At 42.1% G+C, this 20,748-nt stretch overlaps 2 protein-coding genes across 2 annotated transcripts in view; one reads left to right on the plus strand and one right to left on the minus strand.

Moving 5' to 3' along the window:
* Positions 1-20,748, plus strand: part of LOC310996402 (protein NLRC3-like) — a 260,542-nt gene that overhangs the window by 127,631 nt on the left and 112,163 nt on the right. The window lies entirely within an intron of this gene.
* kcnj13 (potassium inwardly rectifying channel subfamily J member 13) lies at positions 14,104-18,990 on the minus strand (the record flags this gene model as incomplete). Its single annotated transcript, XM_083985148.1, has 4 exons — positions 14,104-14,693; positions 16,628-16,866; positions 18,285-18,347; positions 18,773-18,990. 4 exons carry the CDS (start codon positions 18,988-18,990, stop codon positions 14,104-14,106), a joined length of 1,110 nt encoding a protein of 369 aa, XP_083841274.1.

The following is a 20,748-nucleotide window of genomic DNA, read 5'->3' on the forward strand; positions in this document are numbered from 1 at the left end:
ATATTTGTCTTATTTCTTGTCAAAATGTCTCATTTCTAGTCAAAACTAATCTCTATAAGACTCATCACCTAAAAATGAACTTGTTTTTAGATCATTTTCACTTGTTTCAAACTAATTTTCACTTGAAATAAGTAGAAAAATCTGCCAGTGGAAACATGTTTTATGTGTTTCTAATAAGAAAGAAAAACTTGCTCCACTATCAGATTTTTCTACTTATTTCAAGTGAAAATCTGCTTGAAAGAAGTAAAAAGTGTCTAAAAACAAGCTGCTTTTTATGTGATGAGTCTTATTTTAAGTAGAATGAGATTAGTTTTGACTAGAAATAAAACAAATATTCTTGGAAAGATTTTGAGTTTTTGCAGTGCACACACACAACAGACAACACAACACAACACAGACACAGAGAACTACAGCGAGGAACTAACAGCAGATCTCAGTCAGCAGCCATGTTTGTTTCTTACTGTGAGTCAGTGTGTGTGTGGGATGAGACTCACTTTTGCTACACTTTTATGAACACACACACACACACACACACACAGTCTTATTTGGAAATCTGCATTAACAGAGAAACACACACACACACACACACAGACACACACACACACACACACACACACACACACACACACACACAGACACACACTCATCTGGATTTCCTCACAGTGAAGCAGCAGCGGATCAAACATGCCAAGCAGCAACCTGTGGGGGAGGGCACACATACCAGCTGTGTGTGTGTGTGTGTGTGTGTGTGTGTGTGTGTGTGTGTGTGTGTGTGTGTGTGTGTGTGTGTGTGTGTGTGTGTGTGTGTGTGTGTGTGTGTGTGTGTGTGTGCGCGCCTCGGGGCTGCAGACTGTTGTGTTGTTCTAATGGTATTTATGGAGCCACTTCTTCGCTGTGAAGGAAAAAGTCCTGCAGCTAAAAGAAAAGAAAAGAAAAGAGACGAAGGAGAAGGAGGAGAAATGAAACACAGGTCACAGCAGGAGGAGGCCACGCCCCCCGAGGAGGAGGAGGAGGAGGAGGAGGAGGAGGAGGAGGAGGAGGAGGAGGAGGAGGATGAAGATGATGTCAGCCAGGATTAACACACTGCAAAAACTCAACATCTTTCCAAGAATATTTGTCTCATTTCTAGTCAAAACTAATCTCTTTCCACTTAAAATAAGACTCATCACCTAAAAATGAACTTGTTTTTAGATCATTTTCACTTGTTTCAAACTAATTTTCACTTGAAATAAGTAGAAAAATCTGCCAGTGGAAGCAGGTTTTTTGTGCTTGTAATAAGAAAGAAAAACTTGCTCCACTATCAGATTTTTCTACTTATTTCAAGTGAAAATCTGCTTGAAAGAAGTAAAAAGTGTCTAAAAACAAGCTGCTTTTTATGTGATGAGTCTTATTTTTAGTAGAATGAGATTTGTTTTGACTAGAAATGAGACAAATATTCTTGGTAAGATGTGGAGTTTTTGCAGTGTAGAACCTGTCTGCTTCGCTATGAAAACAAACAACAAAGCTTCTATGAAGCTGAGGTCATTTCCCAGACTGCAACTAAAGTACACACCTCCTCTTCTTCCTCCTCCTCCTCCTCCTCCTCCTCCTCCTCCTCCTCCTCGTCCTCCTCCTCCTCCTCCTCCTCAGCTCCAGATGATACAGATGATGTTGATACAGACTAGTAACTAGTTCCAGGGAGAATGGAGGCTCTCTGCCTTCCACCTTAACTCTGTAGTATTTCCACCTTAACAAGTTCTGGTTAAACCAATGCCTATTGGTTTAACCAGAACTAGTTAAGGTGGAAATACTACAGGGTTAACTAGTTCCAGGGGGAATGGAGGCTCTCTGCCTTCTACCTAGCATCTCTTGGCAAAAAAAAGTTTCAAGAAAAATCTAGAAAAAGTGGTTAAAAATTCTCCAAATTAAAAAAAAGTTTAAAAATTATAGAAAAAAGTGGTAAAATTTCAAGAAAAAGTTGGGGACCCCCTTGAACCATTGAAACTAATGACTAACTAGTTCAGGGAGAATGGAGGCTGTCTTATCCCCCGGGGCCGATTGGTTTTACATTCTGAGTCATAAACTATAAACTGTTTTCTTGTCGTAACAACGTGAGGGATCCCTCCTCTGTTGCTCACCCTGAGCTTTCTCCTGGTTTTCCCTGTTAAAAGGGTTTTCCATGGAGTTTTTCCTCAGTGGATGTGAGGGTCTAAGGACAGAGGATGTTGTTATGATGGGATGTAAAGCCCTTTGAGACAAACTGGTGGTAAAAACATCCTATACAAATAAAATTGCCTTGCCTTGTCTTTTTACTTCTTTCAAGCAGATTTTCACTTGAAATAAGTAGAAAAATCTGACAGTGGAGCAAATTTTTCTTTCTTATTACAAACACAAAAAACTTGCTTTCACTGGCAGATTTTTCTACTTATTTTAATTGAAAATTAGTTCGGAACAAGTGGAAATTATCTAAAAACAAGTTCATTTTTAGGTGATGAGTCTTATTTTAAGTGGAAAGAGATTAGTTTTGACTAGAAATGAGACATTTTGACAAGAAATAAGGCAAATAGTGTAATTCTTTTGAGTTTTTCAGTGTTGCTGACCTCACCTGAAGTATCTGAGAAACATACACACAGTGGTCTAATATAATCTTAACGTGACACTCGTGTGTTTGTGTGTGTCTGTTGTGTAACTGTGATAATCAACAGGGTTAAGTTACAAGATTTTTCCACTTATTTCAAGTGAAAATTAGTTTGGAAGACGTGAAAATGATCTAAAAGTCATTTTTAGGTGATGAGTCTTGTAAAGCCCTTTGAGACAAACTGGTGGTAAAAACGCGCTATACAGATAAAATTGCTTTGCTTTGCCATCTCTTTGGTCTTGGCCACATTAATAGTTAAACAGGTGAACTGGACTCAGAGAACAGGATCATGTTGCATTGGCCCAGTTACCTAAAATGTAGGACTATTAAATTTCATAAATAACACAAATTATTAACACTACACGTGCACTCATACATACATACATACATACATACATACATACATACATACATACATACATACATACATACATACATACATACATACATACATACATACATACATGGGTCATTCCAGAATTGGAGGACATTTCATGTCCCACCCATTCATTTTCAATAAATCATGCATGAAATTCCAAAACTTGCATTTGTGGTGAAAATTATAATTACTCTGAGACAAAATATAAATATAGTTATACAAAAACTGGTTCCAAAATATTATTTAAAATACAAAATAACTCTAAGCACCCCCTAAAATGGCCTTTTTCTCTTGTCCCACCCTCTTGATGGCCAACATGCATGTCAAATAAAGCGGTTAAAATAAGTTTAAAATTTTAATTTTTTTGTATGATTTTGTTGATTTATGTCTTTTGTAAGTGTAAAAACACTTAGTTTAATCATAAACATATTTTAAATAAAAGTAATTTTGCACTAAAGTTGTGTCCCTCAACATCCACGCAACCCTGTTACCAAAACCTTTTTAGCAGAGAAGAAGAAGAAAAAGAAGTGTGAGACACATGACACAAAAGAATTTGTATAATCAAACTGTTAGATAATAGCAGGGGTAGACACAAGGTAAGTCCTCTCTTCTATTTTTCATATTTTTCATATTTCGTCTGCCCTGATTGAGTGCGTCACTCTAACCAGTGCAACCCTGTTACTCATATTACCAGAATAAGGCAAAAATATTTTCAAAGTTTTCTTTGTTCCTTTAAATAACTAAGTTTGTTCTCAACCTTACAGTAACATTACATTCCATAGCTAGCATCTTTCTTCTGCTAAACAGCTGACATAAGCATTGATTTGCAACCCTGTTACTTCAGAGTAACAGGGTTGAGATTTATGTCATAATATACAATCAAAAGTAATTAATCTATTCAACCCTGTTACTTTGTTCAACCCTGTTACTCTAATTTCAACCCTGTTACTGTGTATTTACCTTAAAATTATCTTAAATGACTGTATCAGCTCATGAGGGTTTATCCTATTGTCATTTTGGTAGTGTGTATGATTATATTCATTATGTATTTTGGCAAATATTTATAGATAAATACTTATATAATACCTTTACAGGTTCCTGAGTATTGGTAACAGGGTTGCACCAAGCAGCACACACAATATATAAAATATCTAATAAAAAGTGTCACTTTGAGTCCTGAGCTGGCCAAACATAATTATTTGATGATTAATTACCTGTATTTCTTAAATATATAGCAGAAAATGATCAAATAAATAGTAAAATTTTGAGGTGTTTCAGTCCTTAAATGTCCTCCAATTCTGGAATGACCCACATACATACACAGTGCCATCACAAGGTCAACTGCTCTGTCATTTAAACACAGAACATCTTTGTCACACAGTGTAGGGATCAGGGACGTGCACATAACTATAGAGGGGCAGGGGCTCAACATCAGAAAAGGGCAGTATGTACAATTTTTTCAGGCCTTAATATCAAAATAAATAAATTAAAATAAATTACAGTTACTATTTAGTCGGTAGAGAAAGCCTGCACAAACAAATTCAAATAGTCAGTGAAATCAAGCTGAGTGAGTGATTCCTCCTGTTGCTGTTGTTGTTCACTACATTCAGGTGATGTTAGACAGAGGACGGGGCGGGGCTTAACTCTTAACAAGCAGTGAGCTAAACAAACACAAATGGGGCTTTTCTGAAATATGACTCATATTAAGCTCATTGAATAAGTGGACGGCGACTTGTCAGAACCGACAAGGAAGTTGTGTTGGTGGATTTATAACTCACGAGATTCGACACAAGTCGCTCCACTGTCACGTCTCATATATGTGCGGGTTATCGATGAGGCAGCAGCTTCTACTTCTCTCTCTCTCTCTGGACGTGCATGTGAGGGAGCGCGCACCGCCCCCCCCCCCCCCCCCCCCCCCCCCCCCCCCCCGCCCCTCAGTGAGGGACAGAGCGGAGCAGCAGCGGACAACACACACACCAACTTACACACAGACAGTACCGTGTGTATTACAAGGAAAAGCGTACGGTAGATAACCGTGGCATTTTTACAGCGTGGTTGTTTACATCCTCATGCACAACAGGAATGCGTTTATTGAAAAAAAAAAACATAAAACAAAAAGGGCACTTTTTAATACGAGGCAAAAAGGGCAGGGGCTCAAGCACCCTTTGGGCCCTATGTGTGCACGTGCCTGGTAGGGATGCAAAGTATCGATTAATTAATTGTTAGTTGATAGACCTTATTGATCGATTGACGATTAATTGATGAATTTAAGCTGAACAGTCCTTATACATGGCTCTATTTGTTAGTTAGCACAATGAAAAATGTTTAAGTAACACGTTATTTCATCTTTAAATAATGTTGAAGGTCAAATGTGACCCATTTTTTTCCACATTTGAGAACAGTAAAAACACCCTAAACATTTTTCCTCTGACTTTAAGTTGACTTCTTATGTGACCAAGCATGGGCCATATATGGAAATATTTCAACTTTTTTTAACTTGACCAACTGACCAACACCATATTTGATGCAGGTGAATTGGTCTTTCCTGCCACTACACTTGATATTAACTCTATTTAACTACTTAAATAATCACAGTAGCATAAACTGATTAGTTGAACTCAGCCTGATGTAGCTAAACATTAATAAACTCACACAGGCAGCTCCATGTTGTCCCTGTGTGATGTCCAGGTTGAAATCCCTTTTTATTTTTTCTACTCGCACAATCTATTTGCATGAAAAAAAAGATTCTGGGGTTTGTTGCCACATTAATAGTTAAACAGGTGAACTGGACTCAGAGAACAGGATCATGTTGCACTGGCCCAGTTACCTGTACTCACCTGGACCAGCTTGATGAAATCCCCTTTCTTGGGTCATTTTGCTGGCGAAATTATGAAATTTGCAAATATTTAGGTACTACAATGGCATGAATAGTCATACACTGCAAAAACTCAAAATCTTTCCAAGAATATTTGTCTTATTTCTTGTCAAAATGTCTCATTTCTAGTACAAACTAATCTTTTTCCACTTAAAATAAGACTCATCACCTAAAAATTGACTTGTTTTTAGATCATTTTCACTTGTTTCAAACACATTTGCACTTGAAATAAGTAGAAAAATCTGCCAGTGAAAACAAGTTTTTTGTGCTTGTAATAAGAATGAAAAACTTCTAGTTTTAGATAGCTCCACTGTCAGATTATTTTAAAGCAATACTTACCGATCTGGCATTTCACTCAGCACAGCACAAACATTTGAAAATCAACAGCTCCACCTCCCTCACAAGTCCCACCCACCTCTCCCTCCTGCTGCACCTCCACGAGCCCCCTCCCTCCCTGCTGCATGCGTTGGCATGGCAACGGTAAACAGAACAGAAACGCGAGTGAAACGGGAACAACACAAACAAACACAACACCGGAGTTTTAAACCGTATAAACGGACTCAGTGATGATGACTGATGAGTTTTATGATAAACTGTTGTTAGCCTACTGCTACTGGAGACGCAGGGGAAGTGATTGTTACAGATTACAGTTCTCAACGAGCCGGGCTGGCGGCCGGACCAGCGCCACCTGATGCGCTGGTTCAGGCCGAAAATAAATCCAGACCGAGCCGAGTCGAGCCGCGCCGGTCCGGAGTTCAACCGGGTCCGGACCGCTGAGAACTCACAGAGCTAACAGTAGCCTAGCCGTTAGCACAGAGCTAACAGTAGCCTAGCCGTTAGCACAGAGCTAACAGTAGCCTAGCCGTTAGCACAGAGCTAACAGTAGCCTAGCCGTTAGCACAGAGCTAACAGTAGCCTAGCCCCCTAGCCGTTAGCACAGAGCTAACAGTAGCCTAGCCATTAGCACAGAGCTAACAGTAGCCTAGCCGTTAGCACAGAGCTAACAGTAGCCTAGCCGTTAGCACTGGATGCTTTATAGACACATGTGACTTCCTGTGTTTACGTATCACTCGGGGCTGATCACTATCAACGTTACAATATCAGACATGAAACTCCGCGACCAGCTGCGGCTGCAGTTATTGGTCTTTTAAAAAACTATTTATTTCCAAAAACCTTCTTTCTAGTGTGTTGTGACTCTAGTCTCCTCTGCTCATGTCCTGCTACTGCTCTGTCAATAAGCGTTCTTCCTGGTCGGGAGGGGGGAGAGGAGGAGAGGGGTGCACAAAGTGATTACATATTAAGTAGGTTCGGTCGCTCGTCAAATCTTATTAATCGGACCGAATAATATTATTGGTCAGACTTTTCTCAGAATTATATGAGAATTAAAAAATGATGAGTTTTTAACCCTGTTGGGTTTCTCTTACATTTTAATGTATCATCAGATTATTAATAGCATTTTAACTTAGACAAAGAAATGTGCAAAAGTTCCAGAAAGGTAAATATTGCTTTAAGTGAAAATCTGCTTGAAAGAAGGAAAAAAAGTGTCAAAAACAAGCTACTTTTTAATGTGACAAGTCTTATTTTAAGTGTAATTAGATTTGTTTTGACTAGAAATAACATTTTGACTAAAAAAAATTTTGATTTTGATTTTTTGCAGTGTACAACTATAACATTTACAAATAGAATGTTTTCTGATCAGGTCAGTTAACATGTAGTTTTTCACAATAGGTGTTGCATTGTTTGGAGACAGCCTGCAGCTTTCCAGTAGCTAGTAGAAAGGCTATCTGGGACTCAAATGGAAGCTTATGAATTAAGGAAGTTTTCTATATACGTACATGTTAGGCATAGATATTCTCCATAAAGTGCTGAAAAATAATAATTTTCATGAGAATTTGTCAAGCGAACAGTACTTTCTTTTGTGTCTTTTTTGGGATGTTGAGGGTGATATCTTAAAATCGAGTTGCAACAAACCCCAGAATCTTTTTTTCATGCCTTCCGCTATGTGTCAAGATACTCTCTGCCAAATGTTATAGTTGTATGACTATTTATGCCATTGTAGTACCTAAATATTTGCAAATTTCATAATTTCACCAGTAAAATGACCCCAGAAAGGGGTTTTGGCCCCTGTAGCTTTCCAGCAGCTAGTTGACCGGGTTGTCCACCCAGGTTTTAATCCTTCAAGTTCCTAGAGATCATTTCTGCTGTCGAACCTTTTACAACGCTCCGGGTCTTTTTTCCAGAAAACTGGGATTTCCAGCCCTTTATAATTAAGGGACAAACTGTAGAGGTTGTAGACAAGTTCAAATATCTAGGTACATATATTGATTGTAACCTAAATTTCAGTGAAAACACAGACTATATTTTTAAAATCTTAACTTTTAACATGGCAATGTGGTGCGGTAATCTAAACATAAAAGGAAGAAGCAAGCTGCAGAGAATAGTAAACCTTGCCTCAAACATCATAGGGATGAGACAGAAACAATTAAGTTGTATGTACGAGCAGGGCCGTTGCTAGGAATTCTGGGCCCCCTTAAAGAATACTAAAGTGGGCCCCTCCCCCTAACTTTTCCTTTTTTTTTTTTTCTTAGACTACGTATGTATTATTGTTTTTTATTTAGCCTTCTTTGTTTTGATGCTAATGCAGCATTACACTGCAAAAACTCAAGTATCTTAGCAAGAAAATTTGTCTTATTTCTAGTCAAAATGTCATTTCTAGTCAAAACAAATCTCATTCTACTTAAAATAAGACTCATCATATTAAAAGTAGCTTGTTTTTAGACACTTTTTACTTCTTTCAAGCAGATTTTCACTTGGAATAAGTAGAAAAAATCTGATAGTGGAGCAAGTTTTTCTTCCTTATTACAAGCACAAAAAACTTACTTTCACTGGCAGATTTTTCTATTTATTGTGAATTTAAGTGAAAATTATCTAAAAACAAGTTAATTTTTAAGGTAATGAGTCTTATTTTAAAGCAGAAGTAAGTTTTATTTGTCTTTGTATGTATGTGTGATAGAATGGGATCTACTGTATCTACCCGCTGCTAAGTCTCTAATGTCTTGGTCCACTCTATGCAGCAGGAGAGGGCCATCGCATTTGGATCCATCCATTTATCCATGCACTCTATCTATTTAAACTTGCACTTGCAATTTAAAAACACTGACACTTTATACCCGGCACTTTATAGAACTCACGCTGACATTACTGCACTTTATGTCTACGTATGAATGTGTATATGATGTGAATTACTGTTTAACTGTTGCTGTGTATTTTTTTTTCTTTTTAACTCTACCTCTTATTCCTCTGTCTGTCTGTCTATTACCTGCCAAGGGACTGCGGATGTAAATTAGCAGGCTTGCTAACTCCGACACATTTACATTTGTATTCACATACTGATGTTCATTAATGTGTATTGTCCCTTTCAAATAAATACATAAATACAAATACAATATATTTGTGTTAATCTAAGTCTTAAATAGTTGTATCTTCCGACAGCAATCACTTACATAGAGTGTTTGGTCTGAAACACGGGTCTGTCAGTCACTCTGCTCTGCTCTGAGCCGAAGAGAAAACATTTATCGTATCCTACAGTTTTTATCCAATGAGGAGAGAGAACGGTGCAGGGCTGTGTGTGCAGCCAAGGAACGCCGTGAATGTGGTGACGTAGGGACGAGGACTGTTATGGTGCGTTCAAGGAAACTCGTAACTCGTGTTTTTCCGACCTGTGAAGTGGTACCAGTTCGATCTGGTACGAGTTCACGGGTCAGAAGTTACGAGTGGCCGTTATAGTGACTTTCACAGGTAAAACAGGTCGGAGAAACACGAGTGGGTTGCCTGGAACGCTACAAAGTCGTAAGTTGTGACTTGAAGCTGTAATTTACGATTTCAAAAGCCTGCCTGGAACGCAGCATTAGCCAAAACCACCGGATCACTTACTTCTGCTTTAAGTGGAAAGAGATTAGTTTTGACTAGAAATGAGACATTTGGACAAGAAATAAGACAAATATTCTTGGAAAGATGTAGAGTTTTTACAGTGTACTATGAGTATTAGTCAGGGTCTTACGCAGAATAAATCAGTCATACAAAGATTAGACTACTGGGGTTTTTTATGGGCCCCACTGGGCGCTGGGCCCCTAGAGTTATCATCACCTTTCTCCCCTATACAACGGCCCTGCTAACTAACTAACTAACTGGTCTCAGCTGGTTCTGAGAGTCTGGTTCTGCAGGTCCAGTCGTCCCAAGCAACCGGCTGGAGAACAGCTCCACCTGCTGGCAGCACCACGTCATCACCGCCAGCAGACATCTGGATCAACCAGCTGTTGGTGGGGGACTTGCTTTTATCGACAGCATTACTGTAATGCCTGTATTATAATTAGGGTTGCAAAATTACATGAATTTTCATAGTTGGAAACTTTCCATGGGAATTAACGTGAATCTATGGGAATAAACGGGATAAAAAAATACAAAATTTACGAAATTGAAGGTTGGCCCTTAACAGAGAACTTAAATATAGTTGGGGGAAAATATATTGTAGCATAATCTAAACTAATCCAACAACCAGATTTAATCCAATATAGTAAGTAATATTTTACTTTTGGATACTTAAGTACCTTTAAAGGCAACACTCTCATCTTTAGCTTTGTCATAAAACTACAATAGTTCAAACTGTAGAGAATTCTTCAGATTGTTCACATGCACAGAAACATTTGCAGATACACACACACACATGCTGTTGAAACATTTATTATTTAATTTATTTTTCACCAAACAAGTCAGTGCAACACATGCACCGCAGATAGATTTAACTGAATGGCAGCGTTGTGAAATGACAAACATGTGACTTTATGTCAGAGTGTTGTGTCTCATACAGAGAACCGTGTTCACTGAATTTAAAACGTGACATATTGAATTGCAAAATGTGTGTAAAGCAGAAAATGTGTTTAAAGTTTTGGAGACTTGAGAAGAGGTTTAGCTCTGTGTGTGTCAGTTTAAATATTTGTGCTATGCAGCATGTTTTTTTAGTGTGTTTGCGACTGGAAAGAACATATAATGACATATAATAACATATGTAATACACCCTCCGACCAGCAGGGAGCAGCATTGGACACAGTGAAGTCTCCATCTGTTTGACCTTATTTCCTGTGAAGCCGGTGGGACAGTGAGGTGATCGCCATAGTAACAGACACAGAGTCGCCCAGAGCTTGTTTAGAAAATATTTATTTCATGTAAAGTAAAGTAATATAATGTAATGTACACTGTACAAAGGCACTGAAGCAGCGAGACTCGCGGTCTCGTCTTTACAATCACATTAGTGGAACGTTTCCTCTGCTACAAGATCTGGATTTAAACACGTTGATTCTCTTCATGTCAACAGCCTCAGATACAAACAAACTCTCCTTCACTACGACATCTGCTGCTAACGTCTACTCTCACACTACCTCGCTACCAGATTACACATCGTACATTGATCTGTGCTTCGCATAATGATTTATTTAGAAGTGATTTTTCAGAATAAAAGCCTTAATCAGCGGTCAGTAGCTACCGGTCGCTACGCAGCCCTACGTCATTTCATTTCATGCAGGTCGGTGGAACGTCAGCTCGGTGGCGTGGGATAATGAAGAACTGAAGCGGCGGAGTGAGGGGGCGGAGCTTCAACCGTCCGGCGCCATGGCGACGTGTCCACTCGTGTTGGCCGGTGTCATGAGGAAAGACGACAATGGAGTCGGTCTGTCCTCCATTGCTCCATCGCTCCACACCTGACCTCTTCCCTCAGGTTCACGGGGAACATAGGACCCTTTTTCTAAAAAAGGGTCCTATGTTCCCCTCTCTGTCCGGACCGGGGAACATAGAACCTTATTTTAGAAAAAGGGTCCTATGTTCCCCGCTTTTCCCCAATACCTGGAAGTGGAGTTGTGACTTTGAGTGAGAAGTGTAATTGTCCCATTGGTTGGGTTTGGGCCATGAAGAAAGGAGTTGGTTAGGTTTAGTAAAAAGACCAGGTAGAGGCTAGACAGGCCAGATAGAGAGAGAGAGTCCAGATATGTAGACAGACCATCAACCAGCAACAGCGGGGAATATAGGACCCTTTTTTCAGAAAAAGGGTCCTATATTCCCCCAGTATGTTCTGCGACCCCCTATAGGGGAACATAGGTACGCTCCCCTAACGGCCAGCTAGCGGCCAGCAGCCTGAAACACAGACTCTGAGTCGCTGTGACTGAGACTTGTGGTGCGTTCGATGGCATCAGGCCGGTGCCGTGTTTGTGAGTTGTTTCCAGCAGAGTGTGGAGTGACTGTCAATCACAGGGCTGGCAGCCAATCACATGCATGCTCACGCCTGTGGTCAGTCCAAAAGGCCGAATCAGGTGAGCCGCTTCTCCAACATACTAAACTTTCGTGAATCAGATGAATCTTAATTATCAAACAAGTCGTTCGTCAGATGAGGAAATGTTAACTAACTGTTGCACTAAACCAATAATTACTCCACCTGCTTCCACTTCCTGTTCATGAGCCTCATTTCCTGTGGAACAACAAAACTGTTGACGATGATGAAGAGGAGGAGGGATTAAGCTCCATCAGGTTGTTTATGTCACAGCTTCTTCTGAGAACCACGTAGAGAGGACCGGACGTCTCTGTGGTCGAGCTGAAGCCCCGCCTCCCACCACATCTCATTCAGTTTGTATGAAAATGTGTTAAGACTGGACTTGAATTTCAAATTGGACCTTTTTTTATCGTTATGTTCATAAGGAAATAAACAATAAAAAGTTTTGATCAGACTGAAGAAACTTGGGTTTTATTTCCGCGTGCAGCCGGTCCAGTCGGATAACGTCGTGTTCAACAGACAGCGACAGTGAGGTCGAAGGTCGAAGATGAGTGTGTGAAGTGTCGTGGTGCCACTGTGTTTCTGTTGATGTCATGACTTTGATCTAACAATGGAACCGATTGGCCAAACAAACCCCCGTCAACTCCCAGAAGCAGCGGCGCCTCCGGCATCTCCGTCGATCAGTCCTAGTGGCAGCGGTGGGTTGGTGGGAAGCCAGAGAGGGAGCGTCCCGGGTGCTGCAGCCAGTCTGCAGCTACACCCGCCATGTCTGATGCACACGTGAATTTCAATTGTTTAAATTCAGATTCACTCATTTAAATCAAGTAGCTCTTGTCAGAAACATCTGCCCAGCTCTGCCCTACGACGGAAGAACGGGGTAAAACTCCTCAGAGTGCAGTTCTGAGAAAAATGAGTTGTCCTGTCAACTGTATTGAACTTAGGATTCTGAAAATCTGTCAAATCCTTGCTTTTGTGAGTAGTAGTTTAGCTGTGTAAAAATATTTAACTCAAACTTCACATTTTACCCTTATTTCAGAGTTACCTCTGTCTGTTTGTGCATTGAGGCAAAATCTAAGCTGGCCATACAACACAAGAAAGGGGAAACTAACTCATTGGTGGTCATTATTGGTTCATAATGGTAGTAGCCTGTTGTACAGTAGGTGTGTTGAACATCTATACACAGAGAGAAAAACGTAACTAGTTACTGTGTTCTCTTGTTGTTTCTCCACAGCTTTGAGTAGTTCTATACACAGAGAGAAAAGGGTAACTCTAGTTACTGTGTTCTCTTGTTGTTTCACTGCAGTTTTTGGGAGTTTCTGTGAAAACCACCCTCAGATATAAATATATCCCAAATAAGAAAACGTTGAGTCAAGATATTTATCCACATGATGTAGCAGAACCTTTGAAGGGACAACGAGGAGTTTCTATTTGGTTATAAAAAAGTCTGATATTAATGTGGATGAATCTCCGTTACCACTTGTTAATGGTCCATTCTAGATAAATCTATGGTTTTGTCTCTATGGTTATTTTGTTATTATTAGTGGTGGTGGAAATGCTGGGCGAGCCGACCAGCGTTTCTTTACTTTCGGTTTCGTGGCGAGTCATGAGAATAACGCCGCCGAATCTCCGTTTATGGTGGGAACTACGACGGTATGTGATCGTCTTCCAACCTCTGACTTTAATTCTTGATGAATGAAAACATGAGTCTGTTTTGCACCGGTCAAAGAATTTCACGGTGCGGAGGCTCATAAATGTAGTGTGGAAACACTTTGCTTTAACAAAACTCCTCGTTGTCCCTTTAATGTCCCAAAAATGACAAAATCTCTTTTTTTTTTGGACAAAAAAACGAGTTCCCCCCTTCTTGTGTTGTAGGGCAGAGCTGCCCCCCCCCCTCCCCCCTCAGCCTCCTCCTCTTCTCACTCCATCCTGTCGCTGCCGTCTCCGTTGATCTGCACCACACAGTCCTTGTTCAACAACGGCTCCTTGTGTGAGTGGGCGGTGTCGAAGTGCTGCGTGCTCACCGTGTAGCGGCCGCGGGCGTCCAGCCCGAGCGCCGGGACGAAGCGCCGGTCCAGCTGGATCTCCTGGCGCAGGTAGGACGTCCTCTTCTGGCAGCAGTCGCCGGTCCCCTCCTGCAGCGCTGACAGGAAGACCACCAGCTCGAAGTGGCCGGACTCGCCGCCGCCGCCGGTGCAGAGCGCTTGGTGCAGCGGGCTGCGGCGGTCCAGCGGGTGGTAGAAGGTGAGCGGGAAGATGAAGAAGGGGCAGGGCTGCTGGCCCAGACTGTCCAGGTGGAAGTCCAGAGAGGTCTGGTGCAGCGGCTGGCCCTCGTGCTCCTCGTACAGCACCGCGCTCACCTTGACGTCCACCAGGGGGCGCGGCAGCAGGTTCGAGGCCCGCAGCATGAGGCAGGTCTGCCCCCGGTGCTGCCCCACCACCGCCTGCGGGCTGAACTGGATCGCTCCCGCTCGCTTCTGGGGGCGCGCAATCTTGGCCACGAAGGCACCTGATGATGAAGAAACGAGATGTTAAATGGGATAGTTCACCACCCAAAGTTGAAATTTCACTCATTATCCACTACAAAAACTCAAAATCTTTCCAAGAATATTTGTCGTGAATGGTACAGGGTATTGGATATGGCATTTTCAAACCTTAAAAAGAAAACATTAATCACTTCTAGGGCTGCCCCCAAAAATTAGCCAACCAAAATTTCATTGGTCAATTGGTCACAGGAAAAAACAAACAAACCTTTGGAGCCGTGTCTTGTCAATATTAACTCAAAATCAATATGAAAGACTATGGGGCTTTTATTTTGAAGGGCCAGATACAGGAAGTCGTGACACTTTTTGTTGTTGTTTTTACACGGCACGGCAGGTCTCTCTCTCTCTGCATCAGAGACCCCCCCCCCCCCCGTCTTACACAGCCTGAGCTCAGTCACTCACCCTCCTCTACTGTGTTTATTGGTGATAAACGGGCATACTCGCATAATGGTGGTTGTCTATGTGCTCCACGCGCACCATACTTTCTGTGGTTCTCTGGTTGTTGCATAGTCGTATGTGTACACCATGGGTAATATTCTGTGTATTATGCTCTGTGTGTATATGGACATGCATGTGTACACCATGTGTAATTATGTTTTCTGTGTGTATGTGGATGTGTGCGTACATGCGAATGTGCAGATGTATGAGTACCATGAGCTCGCTATGTGTGGTTTTAGATGCAGCTGTGTCAGCACTTGTGCCCAAGACAAGTTTCCTGTCAAGGACTAATAAAGTAGATCTTATCTTATCTTATCTTATCTTATACAGTGTTGTTTTTGGCAGGCATTTTAGATTTAGTCTTAGTCTTAGTCTTTTTGACGAAAATACTTATTAGTTTTAGTCAATTTTAGTCATTCCTATATGTGATAGTTTTAGTCTAGTTTTAGTCGACGAAAACTCAACAAGGTTTTCGTCTAGTTTTAGTCAGTTTCAGTAAAAAAAAAAAAAAAAAAAAAGTCTTTCAACAAATTAATTCAATAAAGGAATGGTTTTACACATAATGTTTCCACCCAATGCCAAATACTTTATGGTCTAAGGATTATCCATTAGCCTACACACAGATAAAGTGGTAACAGTAGTGCATTCAGTTTTTTTTCTGATGGAGTGACTGCAGGTGTGTTGAGCAGAATGTGCGCTGCATGCCAGGTGGTGGACGTGACCACACAAGGATGCAGCAGTGTTGCAGTCACTTGTTGATTTTAATGGACAGATTACACGCACAATAAGCAGAAATGTCATGCATTTGAACGTCTGACCACCCGTCAGCGCCGCGGAGCGGCTGCACCGCACTGACCGAGGTCACCAGAGCAGCGGATCACTGCCTGCTGCTCTCTGCCGCTCTGATCACAAGCACCGGGCGGCGGCGCACCGCGGCTCGTCTCAGCAGCGTTGTTCTGTTGTTGACGGAGCCGTTGCTAAATCGTGTGAAGCTAGTAATGACATCCCATAATATGGAATGTAGAGGCGATCACAGCCCGACCACATTTACGTCCGTTCTCGTCTCGTCAACGAAAACTCACACACGTCTCGTCATGTTTTCGTCATCAGAGAGCCATGTTTATCTCGTCACCGTCTCGTTATCGTCATGAAAAAAAGGGGCGTCAACGAAAATATTTCGTCATCGTCATCGTTAACGAAAACAACACTGATCTTATACTGCCTGTAGTAACGGTAAAACCCGACCGGATTGTTGAATCTCGGACCCGAATCGATTATTGTTGACACCCCTAGTGTGTTGGCGGTCTACCTGTGATGAAGATAGAACTATTTAAGACTTATATTAACACAAACATTCCGCTTAATTCTGCTTTAAGTTTCCCTCTTAGCTCATATTGTTATGTTATTGTTGGGTTATTGTTATGTTATTGTTATGTTATAGTTGGGTGTGCCGGCGGTCTACCTGTGATGAAGGCCTCCAGCATCAGCCCCAGCAGCATCTGCACGGCCAGCAGAGCGATGGCGCTGGGGCAGTCTCCGCTGGGGAACATGGTGCCGTAGCCGATGGTCAGCTGCGTCTCCAGGGAGAAGGAGAAGGCGGCGGTGAAGCTGGTGATGTGCTTCACACACACCACGTGGCCCTGAGGGGGGGCGTCGTGGTCCTGCACCGCCAGGTCTCCGTTCAGGTGGGCCAGCAGGTACCTGTTGGTGTGTTCAAAAGAATATCTTGACACGTCAGCTGTCTTTCTTGAGTTTTAAAGGGATAGTTCACCCAAAATTGAAATTGCACTCATTATCTACTCACCCTCATGTGGACTAAGGGCTGGGAGAACTTTCAGAACCAGAACCAGGGTCCGTCCTCTTCCCAGTTCGTCCAAATTTGACGAACGGGGAAGAGGAGCTTCGAGAAGCTTCCGCTACAAAACAAGCTTGAAATATAGACTTATTTAATTTTTTTCGGGACAATTTCGCATTTCGGGGCTTCAATACAAGCGGGACATTACATACGAGCAACATGGAGGTATTTGGATGTTTTTTGGTGTGTCTTTTTGGACGAAGACAGTTAGTATCCATTAGCAACCGTCATATGGACATGCACTGCTACGCCGAGACCCCCTGTAACTCAGAGAAGCCACGGAGGACTCTGAAACTTCTCCCAGCCCTTAGTCCACATGAGGGGGAGGAGATAATGAGTGCAATTTCAGTCTTGGGTGAACTATCGCTTTAATAAAGCATTCATGAATGGAGTCACACAAACACAACCGAACCGAATCAATTCATGAAATCAAACGTTTGTTTAAGAATAAGGTATTTGAAAATTATGAGAGATGCGGTTGATGTAGCTGACACTATTATTTAACTATGTTTGGGATTTTGTGCAAAACGATATGATTTTCTGTTTGATGTTTTGAATGTTGTGATCTGAATAAGTTGATCATGTAAGAAGGGTAAGTAGGTGATAATAAGCGATAGCTTCAGCCTGATGCCCTTTCGGTTTGGCTTTTTTCTAGTTGAACTAATGTTTTCTGTTGGACTTTTTATTCTGAATGACCTGACCGAAATAAACAAATTTTCATTCATTCATTCATTCAACAGGAGTACAGTCAGTGAGTGAGTGGCCTGAAGGACTCTGTCTCTGTGTCTGGTGTATCTCACACTGTTACCATCAAAGGGATTAACTAAGTAGGTGGTGAAAGGTGAAAGGAAGTTCACTTAGTTAAAGCAGAAGTAAGGTGAATATTTGTGTTAATCTAAGTCTTAAATAGTTGTATCTTCCGACAGCAATCACTTCTATAGAGTGTTTGGTCTGAAACACGGGTCTGTCAGTCACTCTGCTCTGCTGTAAGCCGAGGAGAAAACTTTCCTTGTATCCTACAACCTTTATCCAATGAGGAGAGAGAACGGCATAAAGGGGCAGTCCTCTCTGTGTGTGCAGCCAAGGGATGCGCGTGAATGTGGAGACGTAGGGACGAGGGCGGGGACTGCTAACTCCATCGGCTTACTTCTGCTTCTACTTCGCTTACTTCTGCTTCTACTTCGCTTACTTCTGCTTTAACATGGTTATACGGCACTCGTAAAGCATACAGCTATGGGTTACACCAAAATGTCCCATTACATACCAGAGACAGGCAAACACCAGCCAGTGGGCCAGGAAGGAGGCGCAGAAGGCCAGCAGCACCCACCTAGTGGAGAAGAGAACAAGGACCAAGTTGAAAACAGTCCTTCTCTATGATAACCACCCACTCCACAATACATTTAAGGATCATAAAAGCTCCTTCAGTTATTTATTTAGTGTTGTTATCATTACTACTACTTTTACTTTTACTACCAACATCTTCCCCGTTTTTTTCATTTTTTTCCTTTCTTTTTTTTAAATTTTATTATTTCTATACCTTGCACAAGGTATGTGATTATTATTTCTTGACTGTGCTTCAATTATTTGTTAGATCAAGGTGAGGTCATGTTATAAGCCTTTCGGGTTTCAGACCTCACTTGCACATTTCTTTTTCATATCTTTCTTACTAGTAAGAGAGATAAGTAAATGTTTTGTTTTATTTTTTATGTGCAAATAAATAAAGTCTAAAAAAGTCTAAAATCTAGTTCTCACCTCCAGCGCAGCCCCACCAGCAGCCCCCAGAGGTCCTGCAGCGCCAGCAGCCAGGCCCGGCCCGCTGCGCTGCGCCACGACCCCGCCGGGCACAGCGGCGGCCGCAGGGCGCAGTGTCCGTCCTTGGTGACGAGGCGCTGGCGCGGCGGCGAGGACAGGAGGGGAGAGGAGGACGCCTTCCCGCCCAGGACGCTGCTGCTGCTGGATTTGGTTGTCATGGTTACGGGTTCCGTCGCGGCTCGAGGGTCAATCTGAAACAACAGGAAGGAAGGACGATTGTTTTTTGGGGTTTTTTTTTTAAGTGCTTATTTCACACCAGTACACAGTAACCAAAACAGCAACAACACACCAAAAAAAAACACCTGGCCTGAAAGGGGGATGGACGAAGCAGCTTTTAGATTTCCATCCCCGTTTACACACTAAGACACCATCAAGACATACATAACCACAAATAAATAAATAATAATAATAATAATAATAATAATAATAATAATAATAATAATAATAATAATAATAATAATAATAATAAACAGAAAAAACAAGCACGCAGACAACCAAACAAACAAATAAACAAACAAACAAAAAAAACATTGCAAACTCCCTCAACAGTCCTGATTTAATTTAATTTAATTTAATTTAATTCAACCACCCCCATCTTCCATATACACATCAAAAATCTTTGACGTGTAAAGGGAAGATGTTGTCATAATGTGTGATGTTGTATGTTTGATTGACAGGTTGTCAGGCGGTCACATGACCCAGCAGAGTGATTCTCCTCCTGAGCTGATGCAGCATCAGGTGGAGAGCTCTCAGCTGACACCTGATGATGAGGACTGGAGTTCCACCATATTCCATGTTGTAAACTGTTTTCTTGTCTGTATACAACATCTCTGTCCCGTCTGCCCACTGGGACAGAGCCTGGCATGGCCAGAAGGTTTCTCCTGGTTTCTCCTCAGTGGATGTGAGGGTCAGAGGTCAGAGGTCACAGGATGTTGTTATGATGCTGTGTAGAGCCCTTTGAGATAAACTGTTGGTAAAAATGGGGTATGCCATACCATGCCATGCCTTACAATGCCATGCAATGCCATGCCAACCCATACCATGCCTTGTCATACCTTTCAATGCCATACCATACCATGCCTTGTCATGTAATGCCATGCCATGCCTAACAATGCAATGCAATGCCATGGCATGTCATGCCATGCCATACCATACCATGCGTTACAATGCCATGGCATGTCATGCCATGCCATACCATACCATGCGTTACAATGGTGCTTGTGGTGAACGTGGTCATTCAGCTGCGTAAACCGACTGGCTGATCTGAGTCCAGCTTCAGTTCCTCTCTGAGGCGCCGCTCTGCTGCAGCTCAGTGGACTCAGCTGTTAGCACCGAGCTAAAGATCAAGTCTAGGTCCGACATCAGTCTGCTGATCCTCGACCTGCTGCTCGCCCTCTCTGATTGGCTGCTGACAGACAAATGCACCTTCCTAACGTGTGACGTCGTACAGTGATCACATGACGTGGAGGTCACGGTCAGTGATGACCTCATGATGTCGGTGATGAAGAGTTGACTTCACTCCTCTCCCCTCAGAGCTAAGCTATAGGCCTCGTCTGGTCCAACACACATGATGTGGACTGAGGCGTGTGGCAGCATCACACGTATGTGCTCCAGTGTGGCGTGTGGCAGCATCACACGTATGTGCTCCAGTGTGGCGTGTGGCAGCATCACATGTATGTGCTCCAGTGTGGCGTGTGGCAGCATCACACGTATGTGCTCCAGTGTGGCGTGTGGCAGCATCACATGTATGTGCTCCAGTGTGGCGTGTGTGCCGCTGCAGCAGCAGATGTATGTGGCGGCGTCCCGACGGCCTCGCTCCTCTCCTTCTATTTCTATGTCAATATTGTTGCCAGGAGATTAGAGCGGGTCCAGCTGAGCCGGTCTGAGGAACAGAGACTCACACTGAGCAGGAATGT

The sequence above is a fragment of the Trachurus trachurus genome (assembly GCF_905171665.1).
Source record: "Trachurus trachurus genome assembly, chromosome: 13".
NCBI lineage: Eukaryota > Metazoa > Chordata > Actinopteri > Carangiformes > Carangidae > Trachurus > Trachurus trachurus.